The sequence below is a fragment of the Exophiala mesophila genome, assembly GCF_000836275.1.
Source record: "Exophiala mesophila strain CBS 40295 unplaced genomic scaffold supercont1.1, whole genome shotgun sequence".
Lineage (NCBI taxonomy): Eukaryota > Fungi > Ascomycota > Eurotiomycetes > Chaetothyriales > Herpotrichiellaceae > Exophiala > Exophiala mesophila.
In genome coordinates, this window is record NW_015622504.1 from 4316029 (window position 1) to 4330013 (window position 13985).

The 13985-nt window shown below is 49.8% G+C and overlaps 3 protein-coding genes across 4 annotated transcripts; 2 read left to right on the plus strand and 1 right to left on the minus strand.

Annotated features, from left to right (window-relative positions):
* The first annotated feature begins 2299 nt into the window (after positions 1-2299).
* Positions 2300-3983, plus strand: PV10_01378 (uncharacterized protein). The gene has a single exon (XM_016365585.1). It carries the CDS (start codon positions 2641-2643, stop codon positions 3814-3816), a length of 1176 nt encoding a protein of 391 aa, XP_016229234.1. The 5' UTR covers positions 2300-2640; the 3' UTR covers positions 3817-3983.
* A 711-nt stretch (positions 3984-4694) lies between these two features.
* Positions 4695-5870, plus strand: PV10_01379. Of its 2 annotated transcripts, XM_016365586.1 has the most exons (4): positions 4695-4890; positions 4949-4961; positions 5159-5288; positions 5370-5870. In XM_016365586.1, exons 1-4 carry the CDS (start codon positions 4874-4876, stop codon positions 5699-5701), a joined length of 492 nt encoding a protein of 163 aa, XP_016229235.1. In that variant the 5' UTR covers positions 4695-4873; the 3' UTR covers positions 5702-5870. The 2 variants fall into 2 exon arrangements, with proteins under 2 accessions (XP_016229235.1, XP_016229236.1); XM_016365587.1 differs by having other exon boundaries at positions 4949-5288.
* A 6765-nt stretch (positions 5871-12635) lies between these two features.
* On the minus strand, positions 12636-13533 carry PV10_01380 (uncharacterized protein; the record flags this gene model as incomplete). The annotated part of the gene is made up of 3 exons (XM_016365588.1): positions 12636-12847; positions 12900-13431; positions 13495-13533. 3 exons carry the CDS (start codon positions 13531-13533, stop codon positions 12636-12638), a joined length of 783 nt encoding a protein of 260 aa, XP_016229237.1.
* Positions 13534-13985: the final 452 nt, after the last annotated feature.

A 13985-nucleotide genomic window follows, 5' to 3' on the forward strand; every position in this document is an offset into this window, starting at 1 on the left:
CCATTTGTGTGTCGGCTGACGACTGTGTCGGTCTACTTGGGTGAGATGGGCTGGGATCGCTTCGAGGAAGTCTCTAACCCCCATCGATGAAGAAGGGTAGTGGTCAGGGAATCTATGGCAGGGGTGCAATGTAATATTGTTGTTACTACTACATGATGCGGCATGTTGGATACTCTAGGATAGACGAATTGGATCAAGACCAATATCATTGCTTGCTGGTCGTCCTAACTCTTTGGCGCTCATGCTCCTTCAACGAAGTCCACCACGATGCAGAAACTTTTTCATGCACGTCTTGCGGACGAGGGCTGTTGGATGTATTCACCTTCCGCTTTCGCACTCAATCATTCTGCATTGTTGGTGCTAGTCTCTCTAGCCTCCTGTACATTCCAGCATGGTTTGTCAAGTGGCGCCCCGCTTATCTTCTCGATATGGGGCACCATAGGCCGAACTATTCATACATGCCATCCAAAGTCTGGGCAAGGAGTGGTGACAGGGTGAACGCTCTGTTGTTTACAGCATTTTATGGCCTAGACTAAAAAGCCTGTGACGAGTCATCTACCATCTACCTCAAGCACAATCTTGAATAGTATAAAAAATTGAATGATGATTCAAAGTGGTTCGCAGAATCATCAGCCTCATCAAGGTCACAACAACGCTTTGTTTTTGACAGATGACCGGTTGACAAAACACTGCCAGCCCTGCAAGGAACAAGTCCTCCGAGCCCGACAACCCGTGCCGTGCCGACTCTTCCTTTGTTAGTGGGCATGACAACAATACCAATGGCATCATCAACAAGCAGAGGAAAAGACTTGGCATTCTAAGGACCACCAGAGCATCTTCAACAGAGCAATCTGGAGCCGAGAGAACCGAAATCAAAATAGAAATCGCAATAGGATGCCTAATCTTACCCGATGAGGGTTTACCGAGGGGCACTCGCTGAAGAAGCCGAGATCAGGGTATACAGTAGTATACCTTGTGACCTTTTTTACTTGCGACAAAGACAATCAACCACAAGCGCACGAGAGGTAGAGAGGATTTCACCATCAAAGAAATGGCGCTCAAGCTCCACTTGGCACCGACGGGTCGCGCTGCGCTGTCTCTCTTGGCATTTCCTCTGTCCACAGAGCATCACAGAGCATCACAGTAGTCTTGGTCCCCCGCCCTCTGGGCTCCGAAGACCGGTGGTTTACGCCGAGGGAAAATACGAAGATTCCACCTCTCCTCGACCTGTGGTCATCGCGGGAAGTATGAGGCAGTAGGAGCACCCAGTTCCCATCGAATCCCATGATCCGCCTAGGGTCGCCAACGCCCAACCCATGCAGGTACCTTGTCTCTTAGTGTACGAAGGCGTATACACACGCATGAATGTTGATCCTTGCGTGGCAAACCAAGATTGCCAAGAAATTCTCTTCTAGCCATACAGTTTGTAGCGGGAAATTCTTGTCGAGCTTTCACAGGCGCAGAACGCTGACTGTTTTTTCCTTTCTGTGTTCTCAATTTCATTCTCTGTGATTCAGAGGGGTAATGCTAGTCGCCGACTTGCGGAGAGAATCCCTTCCGCTCGCTTACACGACTCTTTCTTCCTAGACCCGTTGGCACAGTGGAATCTTTGGTGACCCATCTTGGTCGGGACAAATATCGTCCTTGAAGCCCCTGTGGGGAGCTCTCCTCCTTAGGGTTTCCACCCGCCAACCTCTTCTATTCACGGCATGCTTACAAGACATGTGTGCGACGATCGATCGAACCTTCTTGAATCACACCACACCTAGAGTCTGACTTGGAAGCTCGCCTAGCTACAGAAAGGGCAAGTAGGCAGGTTCCGACCTCGCTTCGGTTGGCTGACGGATGTGGATTGTACGGATGTGAAAAAAAAGGGGCCTAGCCTGATCAGGTTACTAAATTGGCTGATCCCACATTATCAGATAATCTTATCAGATTATCACATCTGATTGACTATTCAATCCCCGCATCTAATGCAAGCATGACCATGTGGATGAGCCGGCGAGTCATACTAGAGAACTGTTTGATGCATGGTGATGTCGTCTGGTTTGAGCCAGGGCCCTGTCACCTTCCTAGGGCCCTCTTGGTCGCCGCCTCTGTGGACTCGGTTTGCTGCTGTCTTCCGCTCATGGCTGTCCCTCCCAAGGCGTTACTGAAGCTGACCATGCAGGGCTTTTTGCTTTTGCTCTGCGAATGCTGCCCTCGGAATGCAATGGAGCGGACAAGTACGTGAATAGGTCCATGTGTCCCTGTCCCGCAGCCCACATGTATAGCTTCAACCCACTCTAGGAAATATCTAGCCCGCCGCTCGAGTTCCTCTCAATTCATTTGCGACTTCGGTCCTGTAGCGGCTGGGCGTGCAGTCCAAGCACCTTCTCTTCAGCGACAACCACGACTACTGGGACATGACTAGTCATGAATTGGAATCGGCCAAAACAAACTTTATTGAAAATCTCGTGGAAAATTGCCTTGATGCATGCTGAAGACCCAGAATGAGGTGCTCAGGGACCAGTTCGGAGTTTTCTCTCGACATTGAAATATCTCGTCGTGCCCGATTGGAATCCTGCTTCTTTCTCCAACTGCATCCTAACGTATTCAGAGGTCGAGTCATCGTCAGATACACCGACACCGCTCGTTACCATGTTGTCCAAGACCTTCGCTCTTTCTGCCTTGGCAGCGACTGCTGTCGCCCAAGATGCCCTCCCCAGCTTCACCCAGCTGCTCAACGAGACTCGTGCCCTGGGTTACCTCAACGAATTCCTTGCCGAGTACCCACCTCTCTTGAGCGCTGTCAACGCGCTCACCAATGTGACCATCCTGGCCCCCAACAATGCGGCTCTCCGTCTCTTCCCTTGGGATCCTCGATTCATGGATCTGTATGAAGGCACTGTCGACTATGCCCAGGCCCTCATTGGATACCACATCATCGAAGGTGTTTATGAGAACTTCACCGAGTCGTGGCTTCCATACAAGACCTCTCTCCGCGTCGGAGAGTTCGCCAACGTCACTGGCGGCCAGGTCGTCATTGGCCGCTACAACTGGCGTGGATACTACAGCGAGTTCTTCGGCGGTGACAGTGTCACTGCCCACTACCCTGTCGACAAGGTTCCTGCCCTTGCCCCTGTCGCCATTCCCTTCAACGGGGGTGTCATCTACCCCATCGACGACGTGCTCAACATTCCTGGTAACCTCACCAAGGAGTTGGCCCAAAAGAACGTCAACGGCTCTACCTTTGTTAGTCTTCTCGAAAAGGCTGGCATCCTCGAGGAAGTTGAGGGTCTTGCTGATATCACCGTCCTCGTCCCCGACAATGCTGCTTTCGAGACTGTTGGAGCAGCCGTCGAAGAGCTTTCGACTGAGGAGCTGGCCGAGGTCCTGAAGTACCACATCATCACAGACAACGTCGTGTATGCCAACCTGATCGCCAACGGTACCACTTACCCCACCTTGTCAGGAACCGAGATCTCCATCTACCGAAACAGAACCACCTTCTTCGGCAATGGTGCTGCTACCACCAACAACCTCCTGATCCGCAACGGTGTTGCCATCGTTGTTGACAGCGTCCTGAGCCCCGATGCCCCCGCCGTCAACGGCACCCAGTCCGCAGGAAACCCTGCTTTCCCCGTTGGACCTGGCTCTAGCTCTAGCTCTGATGACACTACCGGATGTGCTGCTGCCACTACCGGAGGTGCTGCTGCCTCCACCACCACTGGCACTGCCCCAGCTGAATACACCAACGCTGCCGTCTCCTTCAAGCAAGGTGCCGTCAGTGTTGCCGCTTTGGTCGCCGCTGCCGGTTTCGCCATGAACTTGTAGAGGAGTGCAGACATCATGCAGTGGACCTACTAATACCCAACAACGGTCCGCAATGACGGCTCCCGTCTATTGAAGTGAGCAAGATAACCATCTGGGTTTCTATTCTCGAAAAACCATGTACAGACGATCCTTGATAGATGTAATACAACAGCATGTTGATACCACTACCTTGATAAACTTTTTTCCGTCCCTGGCTAGCTGAGTGAAGTGATCGTTCTAGGTCTAGTGGAGGCTCATGTTAAAGATGGAATTGACCTAAATAGGGAGCCGTCGGCAGGTTTCCACCTCCAAACTCAGCCAAGGCGCTAAGTAAACCTGTGAGATGGAACCACAACTCCGCCTGAGTTCGTCGAGTCTGAGCTTTCCGACAAAGTGGTTTCAGTTATTCTCCCTCTTCGATAGGATGCATGCCGTTATTTTGACTGCATTCTGTGATGATAAGATCCTTCGCACATGGTCTGGCAGATTTATCTTCTGAGTACGACATGGTCCAGTACAGGCATCATCAGAGGACCAGTGCGCCCCCCCTAAAGGCCCCTCGGCCTTCACAAATCTTTTGTTGATCAACAGATACCCCAACGGGAGCAATACCTCGCATTTCCCTCAAATCAAAAGAGTGTGTGATGTATCTCGACGTGAAATATTGAATTGACGTCTGCCTGGGGCTGACATTTGTTATTGACATGCCCATTTCATTACTACTGGCGGTATGGTACACGGTCACGTGATTGAATACGACAGGGCCCCTTTCCCCAGGCAGCACAGTTATGCTCCAATGCCGGTGTCCTTCAAAGGATGCATGGCATGCGGCTCGACTGGTTACTTGAAAAAGAATGACATTCCTCTTGTTGAAGATTTATTTTGTCACATCATCTCCGCAGATCTGTGTCGTCTCGTTCAGACCCGGAACGAGATTGTGATTACAAGCTCTCCCTTTTTCATTTCAAATTGATCCCTTGAAGCCTGATAGACTCTAGCAGTCACATTGCTATTGTAATACACAATACACGGACCTGGGCTGTTCTGAGTCGAGAGTCGCAAAGTATTGGTGGCTAAGATGGCGAGTGACCTCTGGTATTCAAGACTCAGATCCCTGGCTTCGAAGCATTCGCTGATCATCTTTTACCAATAGTCCGGTTTATTCAGTATGTCTCCTGCTCCCTAGGTCAAAACCACTCCCATACCAGCGTATCGAGTCTTTCACTACACCATTACATACCTGATGTCCTTCTTGAAGTAGCTCAGTGTCAAGCTTGATGTTTGGGTGAAAAGTTATTTAGAAAAGAAAGAAACAATCATCGTTTGTCTTTGGCGGAATGGATACTGACAATCCCACGCTCAGCCGTTTTTCTCGGCCATGGGATGCGCCAGCGCAATCATCTTCTCATGTTTCGGAGCAAGTTATGGCACAGCAAAGTCTGGCATCGGTATCATGGCCTCGGGGATATTGCGTCCTGACCAAATGATCAAAAGTGAGTTCCACATCATGAATTGGTAGAGAGATCAAGGCATCTTTCAGCACAGACTTATGCTCACATCGAATACCTCTCCAGGCTGCATGCCCACTGTAATGGCTGGCATCATTGCAATCTACGGACTGGTCATCTCTTTGCTCATCAGCTCGACCATTTCCTCAACGAGACCGACACCTCTTGCGGCATCAATGACGCACTTTGGCGCAGGTCTGGCCGTTGGTCTATCAGGTCTCGCAGCAGGTTTCTCAGTTGGTATCGTTGGTGATGCGGGAGTCCGAGCCAGTGCACAACAACCAAGATTATTCACTGGCATGATGTTGATATTAATCTTTGCTGAGGTGTTGGGTTTGTACGGTATGATTGTGGCGTTGTTGATGGTCAGTGGGGTCGAGGTGGAAAACGCTTGTTGAGACTGTACATAGCTTTGAGTGTGCGTGCCTGGCTAGGCGGTCACCCAACCAGGTAGAAAGCCGGAGATGAGGGTGGCGATAATGGATACGTGATCCATTGTGGCTAAAAAGAGAAGAGGAAAGTGTCAAAACTACTAATCGAAGAAGGTGGACTTGTGGGAAGAGAAGGATCAAGTTCCAGCCAGCTGGCTTCTGCGTTGTGTGGTCGTTATTGTAGGCGCTGATTCTCAGGATGGGCCCAATAAACGGAAGACGTGGTTTGCCAGTATAACATAAGGCTCGTTGTGAGATATGATACTGTTTTTATCTTTGCAACGGCTTTTCGAACCCATCAGAGTGAATATCTGTTCTTGAATGGGATCCCACCAGAACAACAGTCCCCTAGGCCGTTGTCGATCTACCATACCCATGTCTTCTAAAGCGAAAGAATCTATTAGTTGCCAGCTAGTCCCTTTGCTTCTATACACGTAATCCTCTTACTTCCTATCTACAGCCTCCTGAGATGATTGCTCGGAACCCACCTCCTGAACAAGGACGGAAGCGTTGTCTTTGCCCCATTTGACCTGCTTGAACTTTCGAACCACTTGCAGGGTTGCATAGTAGCTGAAAGGCAAGGCGACGAACCAATAGCCGAAGTTGATACCGGCAGTAACGATAAGAGCAGTGGGGACGGCTTGGATGCCAAAGCCAACAGCGACGCCTGCTGTTTCAATTCCCCGGAGTAGCGAACTATATCGAATCTGGTCCCCTGGCGAGTCGGAAAGGTTGCTGATACACCAGTAGATATAGTTCTCCACCATTCCGAGGCTAATGCGCTCAAATAGGTAAACACCGAAGCCACGGCCAAATGTGCTCTGAACGCCCCAATCCAGCACTGGATGCGATTTGCGGTATTCGTCCTGGATAATAACTGCCCAGATCCAAGTAGCGCTGTTTAGTAACGCTATTAGAACGTAAGTTAAGACAGCTCTTCGTGTTCGTGACTTTAACCAAGGTACATCGACGAGAGTACCGGTTAACCAGGTTGCTAGGGTTCCAACAACGGCTGACATGAAACTTCCTAGAGCTCTAGAACGCACAGTGAAGTATGTAGCCAGAAACGTGCCTGGGTAAGCTTGTATCCAGCCAAAGTACCAAAAGAGAGGAATTAGAAGTAGAATAGATCGACTTCTTGCAAGGCGCCACATCTCTTTGAGCTCCGTACGCCAGTGAATCCCTCGTGGAGCTTCAATCCGAGAGCCATCGTCACGAACGACCTTTTCAGGGTTAGACAGTAACAGGCCCAAGGGAAAACCTAGACACTGAATAGCAATGAATGCTAGATAGGTCTGATAGCCAACTTGTCCCCTTTGGTTGATATTGACATTGATGCCTAGAGAGATAGCACCGCCGATGATATTGCCGAAATTTCGAAAGGTAAACCATGTAGCGATATAGCGACCACGTTTATGCTGCTCCGGATATCCCGTGGCGATAGCACCTTCAACGCTCCAGAAAAAGCCGGCCGAGATGCCACATGCTACGGCTCCAACATAGACGAACCATTCGACGCCTTGACGGTTGTTGACGTATAGACCAGCCGCGTACAAAGGGTAACCGAGAGTACCAAGGGCCAAGGTCCAGCGGAATCCAACGACGTTGGTCAGCCAGGGACCAGCAAAGCAAGTGATGGTCATGAAAGCGTATAGTATTGCATTGGCAGCGTTGACCAGGTCAGGAGATGCAGAGCCCCCGACTCCCAGCCCGTTCATGGCACTCCATATCCCTGGAGCAGTAAAGGCGCAGGCTCCGACAACGAGGATTTGGAAAAGAGTGCTTCGGAAGAACTTGGGTTTTCCGTGCCGGTTGTATAGCTTTTCGTCACCCGCAGGAATCGTTACTGGGATTGGTACTGGAGAATCTCTCAGGTCCTCTTTGCCCAGCGAAAGGGCCGATTTGCCGTTGTTCGGGAGGGAGGACATGTTGATCAAGACGATCGCAGGTAGATCTTCAAGGCCGTGGCTTAGGACAGTGAACTCCGAGTGTTGAGTTGAAAGGCTTCTAACGTCGTATTGAAACTAAATAACATTTTCCTCAACCAGGCGCATCGGACATATCCCACGCTGACTCGATTTTCTCAGCGCGAGGTGTTCCACGAGGCAAGCACGCAAGATCCCAGTATGGACACGATGCCAGTCCGCTGTGGTTGGTCATTGGTCATCTTGAGCAAGCATTCCACATCCTCGGGGCTCTTTGAATGACGATAAGGTAATAGCATGGTTGCCATTGGTTCGATATCCAGAGAATGAGATTTTCAGGGACATGTCCGTCAGTGGACTATGCTAGTATAAAATTCACGCATATGGTGACGGAATTCCCGGGGTTACAACAGGTGTGATAAGGTGGGATATTGATATCGCAATATTGGCATGAATGATACCATTTGAGGGTTTAAGGAGAAGACAACGGGCCAAGGTTTTAATGTGGGGAGGTTGGAGGACGTTGTGGAGTGCCTATAGTTAAAAAGTGTGTTCTGTTTTGGAATGGAAATACTAGGTAGTGAACAAGTCCGAAACCATAGGGAACCTCTAAAACTCGGTACAGAACGCACTTGTCATAACAATGTCATGACCCTCAGGTAATTTCCCGGTCATTCAATAGGTATCGTCACCATTCAATCATTTTATACGCCCGTTCATATCGCACGAGGCTGCCTTAGCCTAAGCAAATGATCACGTGTTGGGGGTTATTCGATTCTTGGCGGCGCCCCCTGAATCCATCTGGTGTCGCTCTCGTTGACAGACTACTGAGTAGGCCTCCCATTTACAACAGTTTGTGTGATGACTAGTTAACCCATACCAGGACACATTCATTTGAATAGCACAGTCCAGAATAAGAACCGCCTCCGAAGTGGGTATCCTCATCTCCAAGTCCTTAGCCATGGCATTTGATGACAGAACCTCCATCGATATAAAGCTCTTCTCCAGTGATGAAGCTTGCTTTCTCACTTGCCAGGAACACAACCCCCTCAGCTATATCCTCAGCCATACCCCAGCGATGGATTGGAATTGCTTTGATCATGCCCTCATCATAGGTGCCAATCTTGATCTGATGGTCGAGTACTGTGACAATTAATACTTTGGCCGGTTCTCCTTACCACAGATGCACTTACAAGGGGTTCTGATGTATCCTGGGCAAACTGAGTTGACACGAATGCCATCCTTTCCATATGCACAGGCGTCTGTTCGAGTGATTCCCAACACCGCTGCTTTGGTAGCAGCATACTTGAGCTTTGCATTAGTGGCTATCTTTCTCATGGGATGCTGTATACTTACTGCTCCAACGTTCTCATGTGATACACGACCGAAAATCGACGATATGTTTACAATGGAGCCTCTCTGAGGGTTTGTTCCAGCCCTGTCACATCATTTTATCAGCCTTGACACTAGATCGTGGAATCGACAGTACCAACCTGGTTCGAAGTTCTGGCTCTTGTTTCAGCATCTGCCTTAGCTCCGCCCTCTCACATAGCCATAGTCCTCGTTGATTGACGTTTTGTACACGGTCGTACGATTCAACCTCAAGCTCATGTGTCCTGACTCTCGGCTTGCTGGAAATGCCAGCATTGTTGACGGCATAATGGATGGCTCCAAATTTTGCCACCCCTTCATCTACCATCCTTTGAACTTGGTCCTCCTGGGAGATATCGCATGTGACCAGACACGTCTGAACACTGTCGTCAAGCTCCTCGAGCTCTTTGGCAACTGTCTGAAGCCCCTCCCCATTGACATCTGCGAGAATGAGTCTGGTACATCCTTCGGCCACAAATGTATGAGCCACAGCCCGACCTATGCCTGATGCTGCCCCCGTCACAAGCGCAACACTAGTTGAATTATTACACACATCCTCGGTGGAAAGGCAGTCAAACTTACCCCTTCATACGGTATGGTGTTGGTGCCATTTTGCTATTGAAACAAAGAGACAGGAAGTTCCAACTGCTGGCGATTCTTCAACGTCTCAAGGCGAGGGCGGCGACGTTTGGGAATATGCCAATATCGAAAATACGATCTTGGCTGCCATTGACCCTTGGATCCCAGAGAACCACAGCATCATATCCGCTCCTCGGTAGTTGAGGTCACCCCAGATTGGAGAAGTGGTGTGGAGATGAAGGGCACAGATGCGATCACGTAAACTTCGCCTTGGAGACTGGCCCGTGGGCCCCGCCTCCCCATACTTTCTCCCCACAAGGTTCAGCACACACGTAAGCGCTCCCTGTTCAGACCATCACTAACGTGATCAACACTTGAATAGTGCTTGGACGAATCGATGACTATGGCCCTTGCTGATTGGTCCATGCTGGTTGATGCTTGGGACGGCCATTGCGGCTTCAGGGGCGATTGGCCGTGCAGCGCCTCTCAGAGCGAGCATATAGGCCAAGCGTGAAGTATTAACTATTGCAGGATTGATTTGTATTCGACTCAATCACCACTGATTGATTACAACAGCTATGGTTGAGTTTCCGGATCTCAAGGTGAACGGACAGCAACACACGAGCCCGCCAACCGAATCCCCTGAGGATGTTGCCGCCAGATTTGGCTGGGTTCGGCAAAATGGGCGAGGCTACAGCATTCAGGAGCGTCCCTATGGCACGGAACGGCCAATGAGAGTAATCCACATTGGTGCTGGCATATCCGGAATCTGTATGGCAAAGTTCCTTCCTGAGACACTCAACGATGTTTCTCTTGTCTGCTATGACAGAAACGAGGACATTGGTGGGACCTGGTTCGAAAACAAGTAAGCACTCAATGTCATCAGCGCCAAAGCAATACATTTGCTCACTACTTATAATAGATATCCGGGATGCGCTTGCGACATTCCCTCGGCGAACTATCAGGTGAGTCGAAACTTCCTGGATCTATGGGGTATTTCCTAATAAGTAACGCAGTTTACATGGGCAAGAAATCCTCGTTGGTCTCATTTCTACTCTTCTGCTGGTGAAATCTGGGAGTATCTGAGAGATGTTGTCGAGCAATATGACTTGAAGAGATACATGAAGCTCAATCACCAAGTCACCGGTGCATCATGGAACGACGAAGCAGGCGTCTGGGAAGTCTCAGTCAAGGACTTGTTGACTGGACGGATGTTCGTCGATACGGCAGAGGTTCTTGTCAACAACGCTGGTGTTTTGAAGTAAGTGCACGTGTTTGGACTCTAAATGCTGCGGGCTAATTTGAGGCAGTGACTGGAAGATGCCAGATATCCCAGGATTGGACTCTTTCCAGGGTACACTCTGCCACACAGCACGATATGATACAAGTCTCGATCTTAAAGGGAAGCGTGTCGCCGTAATTGGCATGGGGAGCAGTGGTATCCAGGTGACAGCTGAGATAGCCGGTGAAGTTGATCAGCTATACACATGGATTAGATCTCCGACCTGGATCACGGCTGGTTTCGCTCAAAACTGGGCAGGGCCTAACGGTGCAAATATAGAGTGTATGTGCAATCTGAAAACCGACCTTGATAAGTGGCTGACATGTTGTCAAGACTCGGAACAGGAAAAGAGAAGATTCGAAGAAAACCCTCTCGATTATCTCCAATACTGCAAGCAGATTGAGAGTGAACTTAATCAACGGTTCAAGTTCATATTGAATGGTACACCAGAGGCCGCCCAAGCAAAACAGGTAACAAAGCTTCCGCGACTTTAAGCAAGTTGGCTTACACCGTTCCAGTTTGCGACCGATCAAATGAGTCAGCGGCTGGGTGGGAACCAAGAGCTCATCGACAGGCTGATTCCGAAAGGATTCAGTATTGGTTGCAGGCGTCCGACGGTAAGCAACCCCCAGATGAACAGACCAAACGCTCGTTACTGAAGTCTACTAGCCTGGAAATGGATTTCTGGAGGCTCTCTGCAGACCCAATGTCAAAACTTTCGTGCAGGGAATCCAGAAAATAACCCCACGTGGATTTGTTAACGAAGATGGAATCGAACATGAGGTTGATGTGATAATATGTGCTACAGGGTAAGCGGAAGAATCGTATCATTCCTTCATAATCTCACATTGCTTCAGATTCGACACCAGCTGGATCCCACGAATTCCAATCATTGCGAACGGCAAGAACGTGAGAGACGTGATCGCTGAAAAGCTCGTCTCATATCTATCAATTGCTGTTCCTGATGGTAAGCTCAGCGAGTATCAAGTGCGGAGCTCGTCTAATGATGGCCTTAGTTCCAAATTACTGGTCTGGTGTTGGCCCATATGGTCCCCTTGGTCATGGGTCCTTCATCCCTATCATTGAGCTCGTCACACGTCATATTCTTACCATTGTCAAGAAGATGCAGAAGGAGGACATCAAGTCCCTTACCCCTAGACTCGACATTAGCGAATTCTTCGCTGAGCATGCAGACCTGTTTCTGCAACGCACAGCCTGGTCAGGGGCGTGTCGAAGTTGGTTCAAACAAGGCCGACTAGATGGAAAGCCAGCAGTATTCCCGGGCAGCCGGCTCGTCTACATGGATCTTCTCAAAGAACCGAGATTTGAGGACTACACCATCCACTATTCACATGGGAACCCGTTCGCTTTTCTTGGTAATGGTTTCAGCACCAAAGAATTTGACGGCAGTGATCTGTCGTACTATCTCGGGACCGAGGAAAACCCAGGGGGCGCACTGCCGCGAGGAAAGAACTCCAAAAACGTTAGCAAGGAGATTCCCAGTGTCAAGGAAGTCAACGGCTATCATTAATTCTATCTTTCATCGTCGGTCCTTGCTACGGCACATCAGATTCGAGCGCGCTCCGGAGTCATCCTCCTCCTCCTCATGGTAGTCCATAGATTTGCGATACATTCAAGCTAAGTAGAAGTAAACGATATATATTTTAGTCCTAGATCAAAGGTACCATCGATTTGTATACTGTCGTGGAAACTAGCTAGAGAACAACATCGTTCTATGACTAACTCAATCCGATCCTCCATTGACTGGGATTACCTGCCCTGTCATGAAACTGGCGGCATCTGACAAAGCAAATAAGATGACATCGGCGATATCTGTGGCATATGCCATCCTCCCCAGTGGTATCCTAGAGGAGAGGGCAGAAGAGAGCTTCTTCAAATCTTCAGGATCTCCGGTGCTGCTGGTAGCACCCCTAGAAAGGGGCGTATCCGTCACACCTTGCATTGGATGTCAGTGAAAGCTTTACATGGTACTTTGGAACCTGCTTACCAGGGGCAACTGCATTCACTCGAAGAGTAGGCCATTCCTTAGCCCAAGAACGTGTCATCCCCAACACGGCATGCTTTGAAGTGCAATAAGCGCCGAGACCAGCAATGCCACGGAGAGACGCTCCGCTGGCGATGTTTACGATAACTCCAGCACCAATCGTTCTCTCACTTCCTGGTAGCAGGCCTTCACTCGAGTGCTGCTTTTGCTGAGTCATCCTTTGGATCGCTTCCGTGCCCATGTACCACGATCCTGTGACATTGATTGACATAATCCGCTCGAAAAGCTCGTCGCTTGCCATTTTGCCTTCGACTGGACAGATCCCTGCGCAGTTGACAAGGCCATCAAGGTTCCCAGGGATAGAATCGATGAATGTTTTGCATGCTTCACGACTTGTGATGTCGCATTTGTTAACATGCACATTGGCCTTTCCTTCCAGCTCCTGTGGTGCCTTTAGCACATCTGCAATGTAGACTGTGGCTCCAGCATTGAGTAGAGCCTGCGTCGTTGCAAGCCCAATTCCAGAACATCCACCCTGTATCGAACTCAGTGAGCAGGTGTGTCCTGTGGCCATCACTTGAGCTCAAGGGAAACTCACCGTTATAGCAATTGTGCGACCCGAGAATGAATTTGCCATCTTTACGAATATGATTCAATGGGGTAGCTAAAACAGGACGATGGTGGGATATCGCTTGAGCTGCGGTTGGTTGACGGTTTTTCTGTGTTGTCTATCACACGCTGAGTCTTCGCAGCACCCATATTACCATGAAGCTGTCCATATTTAGACGATGCCCTTGTGGCATCCACCATTCCTGGCTTCGTCACACGCAAACCATGCTGTACCACTGAGTCTCCACTGGTGACTAAACCCTGCCCCTGCGAGGGAAGAATTCATAGGCCCCCTCGGCCTGTCTCTCCGCACTCTCCCCACGAGCTGTCCTGGCTTGAGACCCGCAATTCCAAAGCCTAAGAACCCCAATCTACGGGTTCCTACGAGTACTTCCAAGGATGGGAATTTGGGGGGAAGAGGGGGACAGTGGAGCCGAGGGTATCTGGCCATGCCTTATCTGGGCGCCGCAACCGGCTTTC